Genomic DNA, 17,741 nt, shown 5'->3' on the forward strand with positions numbered 1-17,741 from the left:
CGTCAATGTATAGAAATGTTAGTGTGGTGTATGAATGTATATAAATGTTAGTGTGGTGTATCAATGTATAGAAATGTTAGTGTGGTGTATCAATGTATATTAATGTTACTGTGGTGCATCAATATTTAGAAATGTTAGTGTGTCATATCAATATATAGGAAATGTTACGGTGTTGTATTAATGTTAAGAAAATGTTACTGTGGTGTATCACTATGAAGAAATGTTAGTGTGGTGTATTAATATTTAGAAATGTTAGTTTGTCATATCAATATATAGGAAATGTTACGGTGTTGTATTAATGTTAAGGAAATGGTTCTGTGGTGTATCACTATGAAGAAATGTTAGTGTGGTGTATTAATATGTAGAAATGTTAGTGTGGTTTATCAATGTTTAGGAAATGTTACTGTGGTGTATCGATTTGTTGAAATGTAACAGTGATGCATCAATGTACAGAAATGTTTTGTGGTGTATAAATGTGAAGAATGTATAGACATACTACTGTAGCGTATAAATATTCTATCGTCAAAAACAAAAAATTGCTACATTAAAAAAGTACAAGGTGACGGCTAAAACAGACAAATTGTAAAAAGAAACGAAACAAATATACATATTAATATTTACACAGTTTCTATAATCATGATAGACCAGATATACAGGCACACGGAGAACGCTAATCATTATATACTCCATTTGTACACGGCAAATTTCTAATACAGCAAGTACCGTAAAAATTGCATACACATGCCGTTTTCAAACCAGTTATATTACATCAGAGATCTTTCACTAGATTGGAAATTTACAAATGAAAACAAATTCCAGATTCAGTGCAACAGATATGAATTATTCACTCTGTAAAATGTCATGAGCGACGCTAGGCCGGCCAAAGTGTCGATGTTTAGAAAGCAAGATTATGTAGCAAGTTAGGGACAAGTACTTTAGGTTCCGATTGACGAGTAGTTCAAGGGAGACAACTCGCATTACCAAAAAATCTTAAACATGACAAAAAATAGACAACTCGTTCTACAAAATGAACAATTGCTTCTTACAGAGTCTGTTCGTTACGAGTAGAAATTCGTCATGGAAATGAATTTGAAAGGAATAAGTGATTTGATTTTCTTCTACAGCAATTGCATAGACAAACAAATAATATTCAACACAGCGTAAATATATAATAAAAGCAGAAAAACGCAAACCACATGCAATACCTTGCATTCTAAGTTTGAGTAGGTCAATGCCATTATGGATTTGCGTGGTGGAATGGACAGGTAAACGAATGCTTTTTATTTAACACACAAACAAGTGCAGCACCTCATCATCAACTTTCATCTCCAACTTTCCTACACTTATATCTGAAATAACACGGACACATCAGTCGTAAAGGGTTGAGTGTTTGGTTTGGTTTAGTATTGTTAAACGTCCTATCAACAGCTATGGTCATTTAAGGACGGTGGCTAGAGAGGAGGCTGAGGATGTCCGTGATTTAATTGGGTGTAATCCAAAACAAACAACAATTTGTTGCACCAACGTAAAATTATATTAACAATTCTGAAAAACCAGATTCCATTTCACAATACATTTAACAAGAATAGCTTAAAATATCTTGGTAAATGTACAGAATGAACCTCACTAACTTAAGCAACTTAGGAAAATATAATCAACATACGAACCCTTTCATGAAATGTTATCAAAAACATGGGAAGACTTTTTTTCTCCTATAATGACATATGCAGTTGTAACTAGTCTTTGTTATTATACATAGGACTTTATTGATTGTACTTTAAAAGTTTATTACTGAAATAATTGACACCACCCGATCCACATAAAAATGGATTTAAAATTTAATATTCAAAAATGAATTCAAATATATGTATATTACTGAGAAAGACTTTTCCCCCAGTTTAAACTAACTAGTTTATTTGACTAAGTCGTAACTGATGTTAACATGTTATCTAGACTATGCTGTCACACACATTAGTAATTGAAATCGCATAATCCATATCAAAATGGATTTTATATTCAATATTCAAAAATGAATTCAAATATTTCTATAATCAAACTAAGTCACAATTTATGAATTTGCAACAATGGCTAACGCGTGAGCGTTGTTACATTTTGAAATTTAGTTAACGTGTCGTTGGAGTAATTTTTGTAACAATTTTCTCCGCGATCATATTTTGTTGTGAATACATCTTGTGATTCAATAAATATACAAAATGAGCTGTCTGTGCCTTTATGACTTTGCAGCTAATGCGCTTAAATCAAACGATGGCATGCCTAGTTTACCAGCAGGGTAATTCGAGACACACACAGATCAAGTTATAATAGAAGACGCAACTTATTTCAAACACGTCTAAGTTCTATAAATCATTCAGAGAAAGCCATATAGATTATCTGCGTCTAATCCGAACCAAGATTGCGGAATCAATTCCTAGTCACGGAAATGCTTGGTCGCTAAGGAATACCTTCACAACACAAGCAGGTCGTTATCCCTCCCTAAAGTCGATTCCGACCTTTTATATCTTGGCAAGGGGAGTACTAATGATTGTACCTTCGCATGTCAGTGCACACATATGTAAGATGCACAGATAAAAGACCGAGGGTATCGAACTGATTTACATATACAAGCGTCTAATGAACAACGATGAACGTAGAAGTGTGCCATGCAAGTTTTTAACATCGAGTGATTGCATAACATTAGTGGTCATAGAGAGGTAATTACACTGATTAAGAATGAAAATAAAACTGTTGACTCACACTTGTTCAAATCAAGTCTTGAATGTTTTATAGGTAATTTTATACGTAATTATCTTCAAGAGCCCGGAATTGGATTATATAACACAACCTGGGATTATATTAAAGTAAACAATGTAGTAACTTAACGAGAGATAACCTTATCAATGACATTGCCTTTTTATGGAGCATTCCAATAAACTATTATTATTCAAACGTAACACGAAATGCAGTATTGTATTTCGATCACAATTCGGAATAAACCATTAAATTAAACAAACCCAACACACTAGTACTGCTTCCTTTTAAAATAACGATTCCTTTTATACAATTATGCTATTGTTGCATTGAATCCAATATTAACTATATGTTCTGTATATAACTCATCATTCGAAATGTGATTATGTAATCTATATTTTAAACAGTAAACAGCATGTTGAATATAAAATTATGGAGAAACACTTACGTAAATAAGTTAGTATTTGGGCTGATCTATTCTTAAGACAGATTTCATGTTTCCACTGAACATCAATAAGATTGGTGAACAATATCAATCAGCAAACAATGAATTGTAAACAAGAAATTATTTTTTGTTACCAAAACCAAGCATAACATGCAGAATCAGAAAAGACATGTTTGAATCATCAAATAAAGCTAAGCAAACATCACTCACCTGCTGATTCGAATTAAGGGCTGGTTGTGATGACGTCATTCTCTCGATCGAGTCATCGTCGTTGAGGAGCTTAGCATTGCTTGGATTTGATAAACCTGGAAGACTGGTAGTATCACTCTGTTCCGCCTCGTTCGCGGATTTGCACTCCTCCAAAGTCTTTACCACGCAGGGAGGGGGACTGGTGCCTTTACTGTCCTCGCTGTTCGCATCACAGTTGTCTCCCGTGCGAGTGTTGTTTGTCACATTGACCTCCAACATGTCAACACTCCGGGCGAATGCATCACGGAGGTTTATCGAGTGGAAAGACACAATACTTCCAGTTCGCTTGGCCCTTTCAAGGGCGTCTCGTCGCTTCAACGCCTTTTCGCGACGCATCTGGTCTTTATAAAACTCAGCAAAATTGTTAACTATAATGGGGATTGGAAGCGCAATAACTAGAACACCACATATACAACACACGCTGCCAACGATCTTCCCTGGCACGGTCGTGGGGAATATGTCACCGTACCCAACAGTCGTCATCGTAATAGCGGCCCACCAAAACGTCTCAGGTATACTAATGAATTTCGTTTTTTCTACATCTTTTTCCGCAAAATAGGCCAAACTTGAAAACAATAATATAGAAATTGCTAAAAACATAAGTAAAAGCCCCAACTCTTTGTAGCTTCTCTGTAGAGTGTAGCCTAAAGACTGCAATCCAGTGGAATGTCTGGCTAACTTCAAAATTCTTAGGATTCTCATTATCCTGAAGATTTGCACCACTCTGCGAACATTTTGAAACTGCTCTGTCGTATGCCTATTCGTTTCAGTCAAACCCAAACTTATAAAATACGGCATAATTGCTAGCAAGTCAATAATATTTAAAGGTCCTTTGAAAAACTTCCATTTGTTTGGTGAAGCCCAAAATCTTGCCAGGTACTCAAGTGAAAACCATCCTATACAGACAGCTTCAATCAAAGCTAACTTTTCGTTGTCGCCGTTGGCCTCCTGGAAACTGGGTATAGTGTTTAATGTGAGGGCGATCGTGGAGAGGACGATGAACAGGATTGACACTATGGCAACGACCTGAAAATGTGGTTAAAAACTACATGACGAAAGCAATCTGTTGACATCACAAACCTTTGTTTTCAGCGGAACGATGCGAAATAACTTCAGAATGATCAAAAAGAGGCGTGATGGTTCAGTTTCGTTGGCGTCTTGTTGAATTATTCTAAGTTATTTTCACGTTGTTCCACTGAGTAAGGTAATAAAACACTCCGGTAAATGCATTTAATTAGACATCACATCCACAAGGTAGGTACGCGTTAGTCACTTTTAGATGGTTTCCCTTTTGTTTTGCTTCCAACTCACTAACAAAGAGTTAAGCTGCATTGTGCATTGTTAGTTGGGATACAGGTAGGTGTGTGTTGTTTCTACAATGCAATCATGTTACAAGCGCAGGACATCAGATAGATACAGACAGACAGAGCGGGCGGTCTAAGTAGAGACAGGAGGTATGATTTAGTCAGGAGCTAAAGAGGATAGACCCTAGAAACAAGATGAGGGCGTTTGTGTTGTATACGCAGAACGACCATGAATGGTTATACTAGTTGTTGTGCCAACAATTCCGAGTATAGCAACAGTAAAGAAGTTAGAGGCTGTAAGAAACGCTGAAAGTATAGAGCAGATGTACACATCATTACGAAACACTTCCGGTGCCCCGCAGTAAATGTGCTGGCAACAAATATAATTCTTAGTCGTGGCTTTTGACTAGTTGCTATTGACAAAGATGTAGAAAAGAAAACCTAATTAACACTAGGGTAGACTATTAAGTCCATTGTTGGACCGTTGGAACTGAACAACTGTTTCGCTTGACTAAATACTTTGACAAATATAGACAAAAATTAAGAAACTGTTTGATTTTAAAGAATGGCTTCTTCCCAATATATTTGGAGAATGGAGTTCACCAACCGGAAACTTAATTAGAATATACAACGTTCTACAATAAAATTCATCGTAAACGAAAGACATTATATGTTCAAGAATGGTTGTTTCTAATAGATGATACAATGACTGATTTCAAAATACTCGAAAATTAGAGTAAAGTTACGTTTGAGATAAGTTTAGCGTCCGAACGACACTACCTATATACCCTTTTATAAACCATTAATACAATTCTGGAAATGTGAGATATTTAAGGAGTTCCATCTTCAATTAGAAAATTGTATTTTCTGATCTAAATTTACTGCCTATTTTGCTTTGAAAATTTCGAAAAAAAACCACTATAAAAAGTTCGAGCATCTTTGTTTATTAAAAGCATGCTTAGAAACGTAAAACCATGCAGTTTACGATAAAAATATCAAAAATATCACTTAATATTTACCTTTAGAAACATTTTTTTTCTCTAAATATGCTTATTTGCTTAAATATCCGTTTGACTTATATGCTTATATGCCTTAAGAAGTATACAATATTTGTCTTAATATGTGAGGTAACATTCTATTTTTGTTCGGAGATGCACATTGATTCTGAAACAATAAAGCGCTTTTCGACAAAATAATATACAAAAGAATAGATACGGCGGCTCAAAATGTTTGATATTGTAACGACTCCAAATTCTATGCTTTCTCAAAATATAAAATCAGTAAAAATACTAACTATTTTCTGATACAAGAATGAAATTTGAAACGTTTTCGTTATCTATCTAATGTTTATAAGTTCTATATGATGTGGGTTAACGAGGCGGGAAAGGAAACATGCGAGGGAGTGTGGAGGAGGCATGCTAGAAAAAGAGTTGAGTTATAGAGAAATGGAAATCAGAAACTGCAATAAGTAGCAAAATTTGGAAACCATCGTTAGTGCAAATATGTGAATTATGACAAATGAGGCTCTGTAGGGGATGAACAAATACAGATTTTCAAATATTTTTGACTCGGAGCATTGATGATTGTCGTAATGCTTCAAAAACATTGGCGTTTTCAAGCATATGCTTTGTTTTTAAAAATTATTATTTCATGTCCTTTTAAGAATCCCAGTTTACAGGCCTCAAATATCATGTGATCAACATCCTTAAATAAGCACTCGTGTTAATAAAATAATCTCCTGATAACTATGTTATAAATCAATAAACGTGAATATATATTCTTAAATCAAAGGTAAGTAATGGCAATCTATAGAAATAATAACATAGTATGAATAGTGTTATATAACAACTGATACCAACGATGTAATAGTACTTACCAATCTTACAATGTAATGATATTTAACAATGTAATGATATTTAACAATGTAATGATAATTACAATGATACTTACCTATGCATTAATACTAACAATGCAATAATGCTAATTTAGAATAAATAAAAGCGACATGAAAATCTGAATATTGAACAGAGATTTAGGAACAGCATGACTTGATTTGGCCTTTTAAAAAAAAAAGAAGTAAAATCACTGAAAAATCACATGATTTTATTTTCAAAAGCTCGTGGAAAACGTATTTATTTCCTTGTCAAATTCATCCCATGCATAATCATTATTAGTCTCTTTACATAGTTATGGCCGTGAATATTCATTATTAGGCTCTTTACATCGTTATGGCCATGAATATCCATTATTAGGCTCGTAACATCGTTATGACGTTGATTATCCATTATTAGGCGTCTTTAAATCGTTCGATAGGCTGCATGAGATCTTTCATGCAAAGAGCTATATTGTTAAAAATCTAATAATTCATAGATGAGCATATTCTATCCATACAAAATGCATGTATATGGAACCATATGGCAATTCAAAACATGCCCCTAAACAGACAGCTAAGATTGTACAACTATTTATGTTTAGCTGCAGGTTCAGAGATTTTGCTAACCTTTTCAGTTATAGAGGGCATCAAATGATTATCAATTTTTCAAGATTTCAAAGATATTCACTAAATTCAGGTATAGGGTTTGTGTGTTTCCCCACCAGGGAAATTATGGAAAGTGAAACCAAACCCATCACTCTAGATAAATCCACATGTCTAGATCAACGAAGTATCTTAAATTATATTATAACTTATAACTCATTAATAATTTGAACTAAATCAAATCCTCTGGGAATTTTTTTAAATTCATTTTATTAAGATTTTTTTTTTTAAATTTTCTTTCAAAACAAAAGAAGAAGTTTTACGAACATCCCCTTCTTCTCCAACAGTTGTTTATACCGATGTGGTTTACTACCTGTTTGACTCCTTGCGTCACCGATGAGACCCAGTAGGACGAAACAGCGGTATGGTGCAGTGCAAATCGTTTTTGGCAAAATGGATCTATTACCAAATGTTAAAGGTTCACTAACATGTGTGTCCAACGTTCATATTTCAAAACCCTTTGTCGTTTTGGAAGAATCTGAGTTCTGGTAAGGCCTCTGAATGGAGTCTGACGCAAACGTAGTGTTCATTTTCTGAGCAACGATGATGCTGCAAATTATTTACTTAACTCACTAGCAAGAAAGTCATTTCCTGTTTTTTCAACTTGAAGGTCATCTATTGAACAGCCTTGTCCTTAAGTCTCGGGAAGTAATTTGCCTTTAAGGGACAATAAAATTACCCATATACTCATTCAATGCCAGTATATTTTGATACATTAAATGTTCTGGTCTTTTAACACGATGACTTTGACACCAATATTAATGTTTTGCACTTTTGTCAACGTGACCGATACCATTGGTAATGGTTATACTCTTCGATTTTGACTTCGGCACAGTTAACACTGTTCCGTCCGCTATAGTTTGAAACAACAAGTAGTTTTGTTCTGCTATAATCCTGAATTCGACACAACAAGCAGTTTTGTACTACAAAAACTTGAATTTGACGCAATATGTAGTTTTGTACTACTATAATCCTGAAATGGACACAATAAGTGGTTTCGTTCTACTTTAATTCCGAATTCGGAACTATAAGTAGTTTTGTAGTGCTTAAATCCTGATTTTGACACAATAAACACTGCTCTGTAGTTGCGGTTTATACACATTAATTAAATATGCACATTTCGGTCTTAATAAGATAAATCATATCGGTATTTTCGAGTAATTATAGTATTGGATGACACCGCTTAATGCGTGTCAGGATTAATGGTTGTAAACTCACTGCCATACACATTAATCAAGAAACCTCATTAGGTATACGTTCATAACATGATATTTAACAAATTAGAAATTTAAATGTGATTTCATTCGTTTAAGAGGCAACGTAATTATATCCAGGATGTCAAATCGTAAGTTTGGCATTCCTGCGAAAATTCGTCACAGTGATGACGTCATAGTACGATATTAAGTGTCATCACTTTAATTCATATTTATGAATCACTCAGCCCTGTGAGAGAATTACAGTGAAATCCACAACTCACTACAGCACATAAAAGGGTTAAAGTCTACACTGTGTCGCATGCATGCATAAACGTTAAATCGCGTTGTTATGAGATACAACATTGACTTAGCCCTGGCGTTTCATTAGATGCCAAATCAGTGCACTTTTCAAATGATATAAACGTGACAATTAATTCCGTTAATTGTTTATGAACATATTAAACATTGCATTTGTTTTTACAACATGGAAACAGGCATTATATTTCAATGTGGAGATGACACGTTATTGACGACACAATAACTCTTTTATACATGTTTAATTATTGAATTAAGTGTTACTAAAAACATGACCAAGCAAAACAGATTATATATTTTTCAAATGAAATGGGACATTATCTAGTTATTTAGACGTAATTCACCAGGCCATTTTTAATAGCACAATTTTGTTATAGCTAGGGGACGCTATCTAGCAATATTGTACACTAGCTAGGGGACGCAATCTTGCACTATTGTACACTATCTAAGGGACGCAATCTAGCAATATTGTACACTATCTAAGGGACGCAATCTAGCAATATTGTACACTAGCTAAGGGACGCAATCTAGCAATAATGTACACTAGCTAGGAGACGCAATCTAGCAATATTGTACACAAGCTAGGAGACGCAATCTAGCAATATTGTACACAAGCTAGGGGACGCAATCTAGCAATTTTGTACACTAGCTAGGGGACGCAATTTAGTAATATTGTACACTAGCCAGGGGACGCAATCTCGCAATATTGTTCACTAGCTAGGGGACGCAATCTAGCAATATTGTACACTAGCTAGGGGACGCAATCTAGCAATATTGTGCACTAGCTAGGGGACGCAATCTAGCAATATTGTACACTAGTCAGGGGACGCAATCTAACAATATTGTACACTAGCTAGGGGACGCAATCTAGCAATATTGCACACTATCTAAGGGACGCAACCCATTGATATTAGCACTTCCTAGCGGATGTTATACAGCAATATTTTGCTTCATCAAACGGTTAATGTCCAGCAAAAGCTTTAAAATTGGCCTGGGGAAGGAATCAGGCATTTTTTTTTTACACCAGCCGAGGATATAATCTAGCAATAATTACGCCAGATAAGGGACGCACCTCAGAAACTTTACAGTATATAAGGGTTCAATCCAGCTTTTTTTGACTACAGCCAAGGGGTGCAATCCAGCAATATTTTAGACTAGGTAAGGGAAGAATCCAGTTATTTTTAAAACTAGGTAAGGGAGGCAAACCATAAATATTTAACACTAAATAAGGGATGAATTTCAGATATACCATTTATACTAGCTAAGGGACAGAACCCAGCATAATCTTATCCACTATCTACCACAAAAACATTATCATGTAGCACGTAGTGATGTATTACGTTTAGCGTTCGGCACATACACTTAAGCATTCCCAATATTGCCTTGTTAATAAGCGCTAAATCCGGTTGTTTGTTATTATTTACATATGTGTATTTATATATATACATATATATACAAATAAACATAAATGCTTTACATTTCAAACATTTTTAGATATTGTTAGGATTTGCCTTTTTCATTGATGCTTGTTTTACATGTGGTTTTATTTCTATTCAATAACTGAATCAAGGCAATGTTGGGAATATCATGATATGTTATATTTGAACTTTCTATGAAACGTATTAGTTCACATAGTAGAAACTCACACCTTACCGTACCTGGCCTAACTTATCCCAACAAATTTCTCCCGGAGTCTGCAACAAATTAATAAGGAAAATAATGAAACATATGACAGAGGAGTTATTAGCATCCGCTTCCGTAGCTAGTATGAGATGAGTCTGATTTGATAATAAACAAAATCGAAATGTTAGTACCACTAAGAATAAAAGAAAGAAAAATGCAATGAAATCAGGGATAATGTACAGCTACAACCAGAGTCAGATGAAACAGGCTTCCGTCCGACATTTTGTGAAATCAATACAACAATAAGACGTATCAAATCTTATTTTACAAGCCAATTACGAGATAAAATAATTCCGCGATCTGTCGGGAGCTTGTCTGACATAACGGCGCTGATTCACCGCGAGATGTTTCTTATTTTCCCAATTAGGCGATTATGGTTGGCCCTAAAGGGGCTCGGTAGTCAATTTGAAGTGCTTAGCTTGATTTGTGTTCCCCATGGCTTCCATAAACTGTCTTCTGCAAGTCATAGCGGTATGATTTATTGCTATGTAGCACGCCATATTATTCTGGGGTAGTGTCTAGCGGCGTGGATACCCATACGGGACACATCATTTTGTATAATGGTTTGGCACGTTATGGAGCCCCTTTGCGAACATCTGCTATCCTTTCAGAGAAGTCACTTTCGCTAAGATCTCGGTCTAAACACTAATCGCGATATTGCACCAACGAAAGGAATAAATACATGGGCCTTCATGATAAATGCATTATGGGTCGTTGCTGTTCGTTTTGTTATTTTGTGAAACGATGCTTTTGTTTTCCTTAAAAAGAAAGAAAATCAACCACATTGTCAACACAAAAGGACATATCCTCCGGATAAAATAAAACACCGAGTCTGGTAGTTCCAAAATGTACCACAAAGTCAAGACACAAGGACCAGTATGAAAGCTGGTCGATACAAATGAACCACATCGTCAATACACAATGATTAGTCTAAACTATGGTCGATAAAAATGTACAACATCGTCACCAACAAGAACTAATCTAAAATGGTGTCGATAAAAATGTACCACATCGTCAATACACAAGGGCAAACCTGAACCGAGGTGGATACACAAAAATTCAAATGTGCAACCGAAACCAGTCGTCTTTGAAGGATTTGCGTTTCCTGTATCAAGTATGTCTGAAACAAGGAACTGAATATTGATATTAATATGATTTTAAGGAACTTGGACAAAGTTTCACTTTTACGGAATTCGTCATTCGTCGTGTCTAACGTGATATTGGTATCGAACATCGGCATCCTGTCATGAAAGGCTCACTAAGCACTTAACGCAGCACTGAAGAATTGTCGACATGATAAGCTTGCACACAGCTTAACGCAGTGCCGTTAAATTGTCTTCATCAAAAGCTTGCACACAGCTTAACGCAGCGCCGTTAAATTGTCTTCATCAAAAGCTTGCGCACAGCTTAACGCAGCGCCGTTAAATTGTCTTTATCAAAAGCTTGCACACAACGTTACGCAGCGCTGACACATTGTCGTTATCGAAAACCTGATCGCAGCTATATGCAGCGCTTACAAATTGTCTTTATCAAAAGCCTGCTCACAGCTTAACGCAACATTGACAAATTGTCGTCATTAAAAGCTTGCTCACAGCTTTTCAAAGTTTCACATACACTGACAGAATAAGCCACTTTCAGTGTAATTTTACTGATGCTAAGTTAGATACTGAAGAATTGCTGTGAACAATAACTCCTAACTCTTCATTGTATTTTGTAAAGGCACCTAGCATTCAGCGATACGATACATTCCCTGCATAAGTCGCCACCTCGAGCACGAAACAGAAAACATATGTCAACACACATAAGTGGCATAGCTTTATTCCGAGAAAACACAAATTACAACGGGCAGAGATGGCATTGTCGTTGACACATATATTGTTACTCCGTTGGGAAGAAACCATTATCAATAACTACTTATATTGATACTGTGATTAATTCTCTACCTTTCATCTAGTCATGTAGAAATCTTTTCAGGAGTAATTTCATTATCACACTGAAAATATCTTCTTATCGTCGTATCCGCTATGATGTCAGGCATGGTGTCACTAGTAGTAACATTTGTTTCTGAATTGAATTTATCGAGTTGATAACAAGATTTATATCTGCGTCCGTAACGTACATATGTACTGGTGTTGTAGACACGTGTCCAGTTGTAGAACGTGTTGCGTAATAGCAACGTGTTCTGTTCCCAGGCTCGGACTTACCAAAGCCCTTAAATGGTAGTTGTTAAAACGTCAAGCTTTATGGGCTATCCCAACATCTGACCGGGCAAAATACTGTGCTGGGTGCCTTCCGCATGGTAGTTCAGAGAGGTAGCACTCTTAAGTCGGCATCAGAACCGCGCTATCACAAGGAGGCAATAACGCCAACATACCACCTCCAGCACATATAAACATATGCATGCATACATTACACACATGGAGGCACGTCATGAAATGACCTTTGCTGTTTATAGAAAGGTAAACAAAATAAAACTAGACGAAAAACAAGCCAAACACTTGTCCAGTCACACCAGGGTAAAACCAACTGTCAAGGAGATTTGTGTCAAACATACAACGGTAGCACTCGTACCAGAACGTTGTAACTGTTCCATTCTTTTTCCGGTTTCTGTGCATGTCTGACAGCCGGAAATACGTACACGATCTAACTGATGGATTTAGCCTATTTTTATATCGTATTAATAGCACTGGACATTATGAAATACAGTTAACATCGTATTGCACACTCTCTAGGTGTTCTAACCCTCTCGGTATGCATTATCACGCGCTTGATATTCTATCCATCTGGGTATAATTGCACACTTCAATCCGGGCATTATTACACACTCTGGGCATTATTACACACTGTGCTGGGCATTATTTACACATTTTGGGTATTATCGAGGACACAGTTAACAAAATATCACTTGACATTAATATTTGCAGTTGGCTTAAAGTTATACAAAATGACCTTTATAAATGCAGAATTCCAACTCCCTGACATACGTATTGGTCACTAGAAGTATGTGATAAATGTTCCGTCTAACTTTATGATTTTGGGATTGAACTATGGCTGTGATAGAATTGAAACAAAACGTGTCTTAATTTCTTCGATTTTCTTGTAACTCTGGACAGTATATCAACGCATCATGGTGGAAGCATATTTTTTTAATATTCTTTGCCGAGCTGTTTTAAGGCTGGCGCCGGTCATTTATCTCTACATTGTGAGTGATTTGCGATCGTTACGAAAGTCAGTCAGTCCAAACTGTTCTCATCAAAATACGTCACCGCAATCAAAAGCATGAGGCTTTGTATTCTGACTGGCATTTTCAAATCACTGGTTTGGAAGTATTTTCTTTACGAATGCCATTGATCGGTTACCGAGACCTCAGACAGATTGTACCTTTGGAAGAATTTGTTACCTTTTATAAAATACAATTTTATGTCGACAAGTGTTTGCTGTACAGTTGCTAATATTCACGACGGTCTTAATTCCGCGAATTTTGCGAATGTGTAAAAATTTGCGAAATTAAAACCTTCGTGAATATTTTGAAATCGTCGAGTTGTTCGATGCTAGTAGTAACAAGCACTGGGAACTCTTTGCGAGGTGTTCCGAAATAGATTTACAGAAATTGTAATTTGCGCGATGTTAACCCCGCGAAATTTAACAACTATGCAGTATTTCCTATCGTCGTCTGTTTTATTTTACACTATTTTCTTGAACAAAACAGCATATATAGTAAATCAGAAAAGACAATAGTTTAAAATTACCAGCAAACATATACACTATTTGACTTTATATCTGTCATTCAATCTTTTCCTGTAAACAATTTACATTAAGGGCGTTACATCTTTCATTCTGTACCTCTCGGACTGTACTGCTGGATTACGGAGCATTTGATACTTTATAACATCTATGATTTTGTTCCCCTGGATTGTACAATTCGATAGATAATAAGCCTCCTTACCGCCACGTTTAGGTATGGGCGATACAGAGTCTTGTCATCAGATAATCTGGGAAGACGTATACATGCATAGTAAAGACATTAAGAGTGAAGGCTCGCGTGTGGCTGTCACATTCACGTACATATCACACATGTTTTCTTCCTCTGATACATCATACAAACAAGTACGGCGGCATACACCCCGTACCAACAGAGAACTAACAGACAGCAACATTTACTCCAATACACACCGTACCATCAGACAGCAAAGTTTTACTCCATATACCTCGTACACACCAAGATAGTAGAGATATCTACTCTTATTTACCTTGTTCACATACTGATAGTAGATATATCTACTTTTACATACCTTGTACTAATACAGTCAGTAGACCTATACTCCTATATACCTCGTACACACCTATATAGTAGAGATATCTACTATTACATACATTGAAAACATACAGCCAGTAGTTTTCTACATACCATGTAAGAGTTGACTAGTATTATGAGAAAGAAAAAACCCCAAAAACCAATAACAAAAACAACAACAAAAGATTACCATGTAAAAGAAGGGCAAAAAATGAACAAAGGAAAGAGTTACATGGACATCCTTGAAAAGTACTTGGATAATAAGACCAGGTGTTCCAGAAGGTTCAGCGTCTTCTTTTTCATCAATGACACTTCCCATGTCAATCTGGGTCAAATCCAAGTAATGTCACTTCCTCACATCGAGAACTCCGAAAGTGACTACAAAACAACAAGGCGCCCTTATTTGCATAATTACAAATATCGACCTTCATATCACACAGAGAAATAGCATCTCTGGGAGATCCTGATTGCGACCATACTCTTGATCAACCTGCATCTTTGGAAAAAAAAGTTTTATAAGTTTGTCCGTCAGCAGTCGACACCTATCACTGAAGTCGTGATATTCGGACCAAGCCCTTGAGTACAACCTAACTAGTCACTAACTGCGACGTGTAAACACCAGCATAGGTATGGGAAGCAGGGATGTTGCTGTCAAGGGGGAAAGTTCACGATAGGAAAGTAATAAAAAACATAAACCTTCATAGCACACAAAGAAATAACACATTTTCCAATGAGACCACGATGGCGACCTAGAACTTCCCGTATTTTCAACAACATTCATTTTTGGAAAAGGATATTCCATTGGCTATGCCTCAGTCAATCAGTATTAAAAGCAAAGTTCGGCAACCCGAACCAACAAATATAAACTAGTAATTTGCCGTCTCAAGTAGCCTATGTTTTGGCTTTTCCCTGTATAAGCATTCCCGTTTTTCTCTTATCGCTCCTCCCAGAAAATCTACAAGGCTTTAACCCCTAAACACGTTGTCTCTTGCCGTTTCAACGATTCAAGAAAATGCGACGACTCTCCGGGAGATTTGTAAACGTGTCGGCGTCTCCTTCGTACGCTGGGATGTTCACACGGGTATGCACATTCCGCCATACTCGCGTGTCATCTTGCATTTTCTGCAATTACAGTTGTATCAGGCTAATTTGTCATCCTTGTCTAATTATATTACGGCAGGAGGAATCCGACAGCGGCAACGCAAGCATCTTCGACATCCATCTCTCGCAGTTTGACTTGTAGGTGACCCACATTTGTCAACGAGATGCACACACGCACACACACTCACTCACTCGCTCTTTTAGTTGACTTGAAAAAGACCATCAGCGTGCAATGTCGAATAAGGTCATAAACTAGCCCTGTCTATCTATGATTCAACATCAACGTAATAACAACAGAATATCTTTGTTCGCTTTTTTATAGAATAACAGGGGAAAATATCAAGGAAAATCCTCCGCGGGGGAAATGCTCTTTTTGCCATTTTTGAGATCAAATAATGATATCAACCTTCAAAGTTGGACAGCAGGGCTGACTTTGAGCTATTATGAAGTTAATATAGAACGATATGCCCATTAATATAACTTGGATATGAAGGTCAAACAAGCAAATGTTTGCATACTTCTTTGCAGAAACGATCCATTTGTTAGGAATTCTTTAAGTAAGGGGTGAACTCGGGATAACTTAAACCTTATATCACACAGTTTGATGAACAAGTCAGACTATGCTTCAGTCCGTGATTTTGAAAAATAATATGATGTTTATTTTGTTTTGTTGGTTTGTCATTTTGTGTGTGTTTTTACGGCCCATCGACAGTTTAATTCGCGTAGTGAAAAACAAAAATAAAAGAGACGTCCATTTTGTTTTGTCAGATTACTTTCGGCAGACATAATCATTTTATCAAAACTGACAGTCTAGTTAGTGTTGCACGCACATAATTATTTTAACCTTTGCTTGTGCTATTTTAAGATTTAAGTACAAATTGAAGACATAGTTTTATACTTTAATTTGGACTTTACCAACTTTGAAGGTTGATACTCTTGGCGTGAGTGAAAACAACATTGGTTATGTATGAAACTTAAATACAGATACCGTGTATTAATCAAGCACAGCATATTTCAAACTTAAAAACGCAAAATAGTCAACATCTACTGATAAACTATATTCATGATTAAATAATTTTCAATGTAATGATTCCAATGTAACGATTCCAATGTAACGTTTTTTTAAAATGCAAATTTGTATTGCATTTTAGTAATCATGTCATACTTTAAAGGACTTTGGGCGTTATGGGTCATTTTTGGCCTCATAAAAAGTAAAAGATTTTCAACTTGAATTTATTTACCAATTGCTGTTATAACATCAAATTGATGAACTGGGGTTAACTTTCATGGTGCAGATCTTTTTCAAAACTTGCGTTGATATGCAGAAATAGCCAAAATATGATGATTTCGGATAGTTAGCGTGCAAAAATGAAAGCCTCCGCATGTGACAAACAAAAATCCTTTCTACGAATGAACACTGGTATGACAATGTTTGTTGCATGCGGAGACTTTCTAAATTGAAGAGTGTTTAGTTAATTTTTCTTCAAAATGGCCAATTTTCAACCAGATAACGCACGACTGACGATATTCACGCATTTTATTATGAAATTGGGGGTTTATGTCTTTCTTTGTAATGTAATGCCATATATCCTACATCAGTTGTCTACAGAATTTGAAATTTCATATATGTGTACTTCCTTTATTACAGATTACGAATAAAACAGCTAATTGTATATCCTCCATGAGGCCGGCAATGACCCTCAACGCCCCTAGTCCTTTCCGACACTGAACGTTGCACAAGAGGTAGATCTTTCTCTTCGGGTAAAATAAAACACTTTCATTATTTTTCTTGATCCAAAAGAAGGTGCGAAACATTTTCCTTAAGATTGACTTTGGTCGACATCTTTTTCTTCAAATATATATAAATATA

At 36.0% G+C, this 17,741-nt stretch overlaps 1 protein-coding gene across 1 annotated transcript in view; it reads right to left on the bottom strand.

The window, feature by feature from the left end:
- Positions 1 to 3,403: 3,403 nt before the first annotated feature.
- The window catches only part of LOC110454434 (potassium voltage-gated channel protein Shab-like), a gene marked incomplete at its 3' end in the record, with an annotated part of 60,197 nt that continues 45,859 nt past the window's right edge, over positions 3,404 to 17,741 (bottom strand). Inside the window, exon 3 of the mRNA XM_021503928.1 lies at positions 3,404 to 4,468. Within this exon, the coding sequence (XP_021359603.1) occupies positions 3,404 to 4,468 (1,065 nt within the window). The remainder of the gene's footprint in view (positions 4,469 to 17,741) is intronic.

The sequence above is a fragment of the Mizuhopecten yessoensis genome, unplaced genomic scaffold, assembly GCF_002113885.1.
Source record: "Mizuhopecten yessoensis strain PY_sf001 unplaced genomic scaffold, ASM211388v2 scaffold7837, whole genome shotgun sequence".
NCBI classification, from domain to species: Eukaryota; Metazoa; Mollusca; class Bivalvia; order Pectinida; family Pectinidae; genus Mizuhopecten; species Mizuhopecten yessoensis.